Source organism: Osmerus mordax, chromosome 9 (genome assembly GCF_038355195.1).
Source record: "Osmerus mordax isolate fOsmMor3 chromosome 9, fOsmMor3.pri, whole genome shotgun sequence".
Classification (NCBI taxonomy): domain Eukaryota; kingdom Metazoa; phylum Chordata; class Actinopteri; order Osmeriformes; family Osmeridae; genus Osmerus; species Osmerus mordax.
In genome coordinates this window covers 4,622,560-4,632,559 of record NC_090058.1, presented here as the reverse complement: position 1 = coordinate 4,632,559, position 10,000 = coordinate 4,622,560, and the positions used below count along the sequence as shown (strand labels likewise).

Genomic DNA, 10,000 nt, shown 5'->3' with positions numbered 1-10,000 from the left:
TCTCTCTCTCTCTCTCTCTCTCTCTCTCCCTCTCCCTCTCTCTTTCTCTCTCCCTCTCTCTCTCTCTCTCTCTCTCTCTATCATTTGAACAGGCACACCAGCCTGGAATAGGGCCGTGCTCGGCCAGACCCCAAGCCAGGCTCTGCTCTCATCCCTCCAATCCTTCTCGTCTCTTAGATTCTATTCCTCTCATAGAGTTGATGATAAAATAACAGAGAAAGAAATAAAAGACGTGAGAGAGAGAGAGAGAGAGAGAGAGAGAGAGAGAGAGAGAGAGAGAGAGAGAGAGAGAGAGAGAGAGAGAGAGAGAGAGAGAGAGAGAGAGGGGGGAAGTCTGGTGTCTGGAGGCTGCGTCACACTTGACTAGGCCCCTGAGATGTGGCGGTGGAACCTTCAGCTGCCAGCTGTCTGTTGCCATGAGGATGAAGCCATCTCCAGAGGGCCGCATGCTAATCTCATCAATCACCTCCCAGGGTGACACTCATCAGTTCAGGTGGCCCTGTCTCACTGCCTACATCACTGTATCACAGACTACATGTCTCACTGACTACCTGTCTCACTGCCTGCTTAACTGTCTCACTGACTACCTGTCTCACTGCCTGCCTCACTGACTACCTGTCTCACTGCCTGGCTCACTGACTACCTGTCTCACTGCCTGCTTCACTGTCTCACTGACTACCTGTCTTACTGCCTGTCTCACTCCCTGTCTCACTAACTCTCTCTACTTCAATACTTGACTCACTGCCTCACTGATAACAATATGTCCCACTGATTACTTCTACTGTCTCACAGACCCTGCTGGTGTAATTCTGTCTACAACCAGCAGAGAGCAGCAACAGCTCACTGTCCAGGACAAGTTTTCTCAAGGGATAATAAACTGTGGTGCGTCAAACACAAGCAGGGTGGTGTCCTGTCTCTTTCCGGCCTGGCTGCTGAGAGATCTCATCCTTACAGTGGGGAAGTAGGACGGTCACAGGAGATGAAGATGTAAGGAGTGAAGTTCCAATATTCTACTATAGAAAGAGGATTGAGTTACGGTATAATGGGGGGTAACTGCCTGACAGGATAAACTGAACCTCAGACCGACTCCCTCTCTGACAAACTGACTGAGGGCTTCCAATACTGACCAGAATCTGGTGTAAACCAGAGTTCATATAGGTAGCCTAGATGAAGCAGGATTCTAAGTTCTATGTGTGTTCTAAAGCAGGGTTCAAAAGTCTATGTGTTCTAAAGCAGGGTTCTACGTCCTCTGTGTGTTCTAAAGCAGGGTTCTAAAGCTGTGTCGACGGGACAGTTATTCCACAGCGCTTGATGACATTGGAGCAAAGCTGTCTGTATTTGTTCAGGTCTAATGTCACATTACCATCTACAGCATGGCAGCCAGGATTGATCTGCTCTGCATCCCTCCATCAATCATTACTCTAGCCCTAATCAATACACCATATGGTCATTAAAACTTGACCTTTCAAATAGAGAGCAATGATCTAATGGATATATAATGATAATAAAAATAATCCATACCAGCATAAATAAACACCCCATTCCCGTTTGAAGTATAAAATTGAGGCCATTCACATCATCCATGATAGTTATTCATTGCATTATTGTTCCCCAACAACAAGACAGATGGTTCCTCACCTCTATCTTGCTCCAGATGTCAGGATGGTTGTGGTCCTGGTGTTGGATGTCCTCCAGGAGCTGGAGGATGAGGGGCTGTCCGCTGCGGGCACAGTCCAGGGGAGAGGCTCTGTTCTGGGACCGGGGGAGCTCCCCCCTCCTGGAGTCTCCTCCAGAAGAGCTCCAGACCTCGTCCTCGGACTGCAGGTCGCTCAGGGGCCCTGACTCGATGCTGTCGTCCAGGGAGGGGGCCATGTCGCTGGAGGAGGAAGGAGAGAAGCGGCCCACGTGGAGAGGCCTCCTGTGGGGTAGGTGGAGGAGGTGGGGCTGGTGGTGGGGCTGGTGGTGGGGCTGGTGGTGGGGCTGGTGGTGGGGCTGGTGGTGGGGCTGGTGGTGGAGCTGGGGGGGTAGGAGAGGCGGAGGTGGGCCTCTGAGGTGGGCCTCTCCTCCGGTGTCCTCGCCCGTCTCCTCGCTGTCCCACTCGGGGTTGAGCTCCGTCAGGTCCCAGTCGTCCACATCCTGGAGGTGCTCCTGACCACAGCTCTGACCCGGCTTCTACAACAAGGAAAAGGGGGACTTATTGGCAGACTGATTGAAAGTAAATTGGTAAATTAGATGTATTAACTAGCTTGTTCATTGGTTGATTTAATAATTAATCGTTTGAATGACATTATGGAGACCGTCCACGACAATGCAAACATTATTAACACTTGTGTGCAAGATGAGTCATAACACAATAGTATTTTAGAGCTTTTCTCTTCACAGTCTAGTTCCAGGTTGACAGCAGATTTCATCTATTCCGACAACCAGAAACAGACTAACAGTGTCTCCTTACCCATGGGATGGCCTGAGCCAGGCTCTCCAGTTTCATCGCCAGCATCTCCGTCTTCCGGAGCTGGGCAGGCAGGGCCAGGAACTCCTCCGACCCGTACCAGCGCTCCCTCTCTGGGCTGGCCCCCGCCTGCACCTGGGCCCCCTGGAGCTCTCTCTGCCTGAGGATCCAAACTGCAGCCTTGCTGGGGGGGCAGGGGGAGGAGCCGTCGTCCTGGCTCTCCTGGTCTGAGGAGAGGGGGTCTCTGAGGGGGGAGGGAAGGGGGCTGTCCTGGTCACTCTGGGGGTTTCGCCCTGGGGGGCGACCAGCCTCGGAGATGCTCCTCTGCAGGGGGAAAGGGGCTATGACCCCCCCAGGTTTGGGCCCCTCCCTGAGGCTCTGCTTTCGGCTCCTCTGCAGGTTCTTGCCGTTCATAACTTGCAGGCTCTCGTACGATTGGCTGGCGTTTGCATTGGGGTACACGCTGTCCAGCTCCAGCCAGAACTTAGAGCGATCCGGAGGATCCAGGAGGGAGGGGGTGCTCCGGCTCAGTTCGGCCTGGAACTGGAGGCCCGGAGGCAGGCTGGATCTGTGAAAGCTGCCCCCTGGGTGGGTGTAGTGGAGGTCGTCACCCTCCAGGTACATAGCCCTCTTGGGGGGAAGAGAGGGCTGGGTGGGGGACACTTCGCTGCTCACCACCCCCTGGAGAGGACGCTTTGAGAGCGAACTCTCACTCTGAGGCGTACTGCTACCGCAGTGCATTGTGGGTACGGACAGAGAGTTGTCGTCTTTTTCCACACAGGCGGGCGTGTCCTCGGAGGCGCTAGGCACCACCCTCTCTTTGGATACGAAGCCCTGATTGGAGGACAGGTTCTCGGCGGCGATGGTGAGGAGGTCGACGCTCTGGAGGAGCTCTGGGAAGTCTCGCTGGAGCTCAGGGTAGGAACACCTCGCCTCCTGGGCCTGCGGACCCTCCTGTGACCCCTCCTGGCCCTGGCCTCGGGCCTCTGCGTCGTCACTGGGGCTGTAGTCACTCAGTTCATAGGCAGTGATGCCACAGTCCAGAGAGAAGTAGTCCTGGCTGCACTTGATGGTCAGCTGACCACTGTCGTCCACCTCAGTCAGCGCGTCCAGGCGAGTCTGCAGACAAAGCAGAATCTTGTTCATGTTGAGACAAATTTTTTATTGAAATTGTGTCATCAACCTAGAGATGTTCACTTAGTGTTTTCAACTATCTTAAAGCTACTCACACCATGTCGTCATACAGTCTGAAATGAGTCAAATAAAAAGGCAGTTCTTTTTGGCAGTTCTTTTTGGCAGTTCAGTTTTTTTTTGTTTTTTAAGATACAGTTTCATAATCAAACACATAGTTGGATTCATTAACTTTTTTGTTCAAATCTCACCTTTTTTCAACCACATAATTAGGAAATAGTGTCTTTATAAAAAGACACTATTTTTTTTTTTTATAATTTATTTTTGTTGTTCTTGTGTATTCCACAAGGTGGCGACAGTCTTTCGTGATGTGAACAGCAGGGTTTAGAAATCTTGCAGACATTTGAGGGCGAGGTCGCCAAGCTGTGGTGCATTCTGGGAAATGTAGTTTGTAACCTGGTCATGGTCCTGAGAGAAGGCCTGCAGAATGTCGGTCTGCCTGGTGTAGTTGCCGTTGGAGTCCTGCAGCCCCTGAAGCAGCCTCTCCTTGAGCACCAGGACGGACACCCTCAGCTGGTGCCACAGGAGCTGAACGCTGCGGATGTCAACGATGATGTTCACCGAGTAGGACAGCAGCTTCAGAGAGAACTCCGTCTCCAGCAGCGCGTGGATCTGCTCCACGTGGTCTGAGATGTCCTCACAGATGTCCTGGACACGTGCATGGACAGACACGCAAACACACACATTCAGACACACACACACACATACACAAGAAAAGGGGACAATTCAGCAAACAATTCAGCAAAAGTAAAGAGTATGTGACAAAGATAAAGTCATAGCAAAACCGTATATTGCTCTACAGTACACTAACCACTCACTTGAATCTACCATGAAATTGTTTTATTCCAATTCTACCTACTAGCTCATGCGTATCCAGGTCACAGGTTCAAATTTCCCCTTGTATGTCATTTGGGATGAAAGCGTCTGCTAAATCAATCCACAACTATTACTATTCCTCATCCAACTCATCAAGCAACTCATGACTGTCCTGGCAAGCTCCCTTCAGTCCTGATGATCCTAACAGCAGCAACCACACCACGAACTGAAAGAACTCTACCAGAGGGCCCTCGACAGAAGCAGAACTGACACAGAGAGACAAACTCATCCTCTCGTGTCAGAGACGTGAGTCAAACTCACATGGACAGTGTGCTTGATGACGCTGATAGAAATAAATTAAATGAACGCAGAATATGCAGCACATAAGAGTCAAACAGTGTCCTTTGCTTTATTTTATGCAGGCCTGGATTAGAATCTGGTTTTGGAAAGATCTGTGCTGTTCTACTGTACCAGTTCCAGCATGGCAGATCTGGTCATGGCTGGTCAACCTAGCCCCTCCCAGCCCCTGCCATCCCCTCCCAGCCCCTCCCATCCCCTCCCAGCCCCTCCCATCCCCTCCAACCACCCCTTCCAGCCCCTCTCAGCCAAACAGCAGTTGACCAGCAGACCAATAAGGGAGGATACTTCACCCTCTCTCCTCAGGTCTGTCCAATCACGTTGCTTAATAAGGGACTACAGTGATATTCTGTATTTATGGAGCTGACGGTATACAGTATGTTCAGTAACAGCTTGTCTATGAAAGGTCTTACAGTAACAGGATAACTGTCCCAGGCTCTATCTGGTCCTAGCTGGCTGTCACCTTGACGACTGGCTCAAAGCCTGATCCAAAGACCAGTTATAATTTTAAGAGGAGGGGGTGGTGGTTGGGGGGGAGAGGCACGGGAAATGGGGGGGGGTTGATATTAAAGAACTAATTTCAGACATTGTAAAACCATCCAGGGAGACGTCAAGCTGGCACGCCAGACAGGCAGACTCCTGGGATAAAACCCTCTTCTGACTGTCTTGAAAAGTCTGCCCTGAAAAGCCCTGAGTCATCCTAGAAACCTGACCTACTTCCCCCTGTTCTGGCGGACACACAACAGTCACCATCTCCCGGCCTGGAACATCTGATTATAAAGCTGTCACTTGGTCTTCCTCCTTCCCCCAGACCAAACACAACAGTCCTATCCTTCGTTCTTTAGGGAGACAACAGCAGCTATACAGAAGCTGGAGGTTTTGATATTTTCAAAATGACAGCAGATGTTTTTCAACAGCCAGTCTATAGGCAATTGACACGGTCTGGAGAAATAATAATAATAACTAGTGAGGGTACAATTTCTGGGGAAATTGTAGGGTGTGCTTGCTTGCGTCGGTTGTACAGGGATTTTAATGCAATTTTTACAACCGATTTTCCTGTATATTTTATATAAAAATGCATAGGGCCTACTTATTATGTATAAATATTACATAGATTTAAAAGCATCTCTTTTTTTGCTGCTCATTTACAACTCAAAATACGAGTGAAGTGTAGAATGAAATATGATGTCTTCTCATTTCCCCTGCAAGAGGCAGCCTCATAGCTGAATCAAAACGAATACATTTGGCAGACCGGTGTATAAATTGACCTAATCTCTATGACTTAAACGTCCTTTTAAGTTTTCCATCGCAAAATGCGATATAGCCCTGTGTGGAGAAGCTGCCCCGGTAAATTCTACTACTGCAGACTGTAGTACAGTACAGTACTAGACTACTGCTGTGTTCGTCTTGGTCGCGATTGCGTTGGTTGAATTCGATTAAACGTTCCGTTGTACGGTTTAGGCTGAAATTAATTATTTTCATGAACAGATTGACAAAGTTTAGGCTGTGGCAATGAAGTTCAGGTTAGTAGTCAGATAGTTTCACCTATTGAAAGACTTTTGATTTAAGTAAGGGGAGTGCCGAACATGTTCTGTCGCCGTTTGACTTCCTAAACAGCTGTGTAAGTTAGATGTTTTTGTCGTGTGTCTCGCGTAGGCTACAGCGTTGCAATGAGCAACTCTGGTTTGAAACCACAGGTAATGATAATTTCACCAACAAATCGTTTACTTGTAATGTAATGTCATAATAAATCCTACAAAGAAAATGTATTTGTGAGGAATGTTTATTTTAACGATTGAAAACAGATGTATCATAGACCACTGTGGTATGTGTGGGCAACACATACCACAGTGGTCTATGGGCAACAGAGGCTAATGTCATGCTAATGCTTCAGTGAAATAGTAGACTACCGTTTCCAAAAGTAGATGTGGGCCTACTTCCTTAATAATATCAGCTAATATTGTACATTACATTTCATAATTGTGTTTCACATCACAAAGTAAAATGAGTAAATAGTTATCACCCTGGCCTCTTTGCTTGTGGCGTTTCTGCAGCTGCCTTGCAGTAAAGCTATAGTTAGCCTAGCTATCCCACAAGTTAACAGATGCAAAACGAATGTTCTGCTACAGGTAGTCGCACGTGTTTTCGTGACGTTAGTGACGTAGTGACGTTAGTAACGTCAGTGACTGTGGCTAGCAAATTAGCCACTGTTAGCTTCACTTTTCACCACAAAAACGCAATTTCTACTTAAACCATGCAACGGAACTTAAATAAAAATACAACCAACGCAATCGCTAACAAGACGAACCTTTTGACACCACCGTTGTGTATGTAGTCCAAATATTGATCTGAATATACTGATCCTTAGGGGGGCGAAAATAAACAATAATAAATAAATATATATGTGAGAGAACAAAGGTTGTGCCCTTGCCGAAAGCAAAGCACACCCAATAATGATATTGCAGCAAGTTAGTCACAGTACCAGGAATGTGATGTAGCAACATGTAATCCCTCCAGCCCTGATGGTGTTTGTGGTTTTATATTGTTGTCCCTGTGAAGACTGGAGCTCATGTAAGTCAGCATGTGTTTAGTCAGGCATCCGGGCTTAGATGACCTTTCATCTTTCATCCCTTCCCACCACCTTGCCTGTGGACAGTGACACACACACACACACCAACACATACACACACACACAAACCGAGACACAATCACACACCAACCCACAAACACACATCAACACACAAACACACACAAACGGTTGCGGGGAAGGACTTGCTCTCCTCAGATGAACAGAGAGGGCTTTGCACCAGTGATGGAGGCTTTCCATGACAGTGAAAGTCACTCGCTACAGAACAGTCACATGAGAGGCAGCCCTGCTGTGTTTGGGTGTACAGTGGTCTGTCAGAGCTTTTATTTTAAGTTTGGCAACATGCACTCTGACCTGGCTGCAGTCTGGTGTGAGCAGGTTCATACCCTGCAGCTCTCCAGTCATCTGACCTCTCTGCAGCATGGAGCTTCTGATGAGCAGTATTGTGTTGCTGTGAGGCAGGACCCCAGCAGGACCACAACATAACCACAAAAAGACCACAACAGGACCACAACAAGACCACAACGGAACAACAAGAATACAATACTGTGTTCACACCAAACGCAAAGCGAATTATTCACACTGCGAGATTACAAGTAAAATTGGCGCACGTCTCTTGCTTGAGATGAAAACTTTTTTAAAAAAATGCGCGTGACGCTGTGTCGCGAAGGTTTATCAATGTTGAGATGTCACTGACGTTTTAGAAGGAATGGAGGGCAAGAGAATTGTAGCTGTCTGTGGACATCCTCTGCTATATGACACTACTTCATATTTGTTTAGAATAGTCATTTTGGACATAGTTCGAAGGAGCTCACTCCCTTCAGCACCAGTTGAGACAAATAAAATACACCTGTAGTAAATATCCAAAACACTAAAACTGTCTCCAGTCTTACAGGGTTACTGTACTTTAACCTTAAGCCCCCCTGCTACAGTCACTAAGGTGTCGTCATAACAACACACTAACAACAGAGCACCTCTGGGAGAGCAGGCAGGATCTTGGCACGAGTACTTCCTGCTCCGCAAATAAACCCACTGGCATCCCTGAATGTAGGTCAAACACATAGCCGTCAGCTCGTCTTTGACCCATCACACACACACACATGTACACACACACATACACACACATACACACACACACACTCACTCACACAAGGCTAATAAACTCATCTGTCTAGTGTAGCAGAGGAGCCTGCTATTAGCCAAGGCACCAGTGACTAAGCAACAGTCTATCTGAGTTGCTGTTATTGAATCCTGCCATAGAGATATCCTCATAACAGTCACCATATCATCTCCTACACAAGTCCTGGGAAGAAAGGCCAGGCTAACTAGTCATGTGCTGTACATAGACATTCAAGTGTTTGAAGTTTCTAAAGAAGCACATGTTATTTTAACAGCTGTTTCTGGATCTGTTACTGAACTGCATAGACATGACAGGATTCTGATGATGAAAGAATTTACATGCAGCACATACATACACGTACACACACACACATGCACAAACTAAAACACATACACAAAAACACACATGCACACACTAAAATCAACCCACAAACACACACAGACACTAAAATACAGGCACACATTTGTTAATTGTAAGACCATTTTAATGAGAAGAATCTCACAGATCCATTCAACATACCACACTGAAATTTCAAAACACGCAACATTCTAAACAAACTGCCATGACTGTGGCATGACCGACACGTTCAGAAACCATTCATTCAAACAGACTCCTAGCAGAGCTGTTAGTCTTCTCCTTACCCGTCGCAAACATGAGAAACAAGGTTTAATTTCTCCACAGATTTCCAATCAGATGAGTGGGTTTGCAGCAAAGCTACAAGGCTAGCAATGTCACACAGTCCTGGTGTGTTGGTTAGACGTCTTGGTCTGCTCTGGTGTGCTTGGTCTCCCATGTGCTAGCTAGGGTGGGTGGTGTCACTGCCCACCCCCCTTACCCCCTCCCCCCCTCTCTTGACCTCTTTCTCTTTGGAGGAGGAGCTCCAGACAACATTTGGGGGGCTATTTTAGGCTACAAACTCCCCCTCATGTAGACTCCTCTTTAAACCCCCCCCCACCCCCACCCCTCATTCCTCCTCAGTTAGCCCTCCTAGAGGCAGCTGAGGCAGGGCGACAGAGTGTGTGGGGGAGTCAGGCGGCAGAAGGGTTGGGTGGGGGTGGGGTGGGGGGGTGGTAGTCAAGGACATCTCCAGGGAAACCGGTCAGTGTCCAATCTGATTTGATACGTGCCCTTGTTTGTTAAACCAGCTGTGATTAACGTTGGTAACTTTGTTGCATAACTTACAGTATAACTAACAGTAGGGTTGATCTGCAGGGGCCTCTCTCCCTCCCTGTGGGTGACATTCACAGTACTATACTGTATGTGTATACTGTGGTTCTGTTCTGAATCCAGTATGTCAGAAGTTGGATTTATCCCCATACCTAACTGTGCCAATGCTTCTGTATACGGTAAGCTGTCAGCCGGTCCAGACCCTACACAGTAACCTGATCCAGAGCAGAGAGAAGGGAGATCTCATAAAGCAGTCCACACTCGGTCCCTGGTGTTGCAGTGAGAGAAGCCGCAGACAGACACACAGGAGAGC

General features: G+C 47.9%; 1 protein-coding gene across 1 annotated transcript in view; it reads right to left on the bottom strand.

Moving 5' to 3' along the window:
- akap6 (A kinase (PRKA) anchor protein 6) overlaps nucleotides 1–10,000 on the bottom strand; it is a 64,370-nt gene that overhangs the window by 49,465 nt on the left and 4,905 nt on the right. The window contains 4 exon segments of the mRNA XM_067243258.1: nucleotides 1,639–1,918; nucleotides 2,099–2,172; nucleotides 2,453–3,568; nucleotides 4,037–4,288. Of these exon segments, the coding sequence (XP_067099359.1) occupies nucleotides 1,639–1,918; nucleotides 2,099–2,172; nucleotides 2,453–3,568; nucleotides 4,037–4,288 (1,722 nt within the window).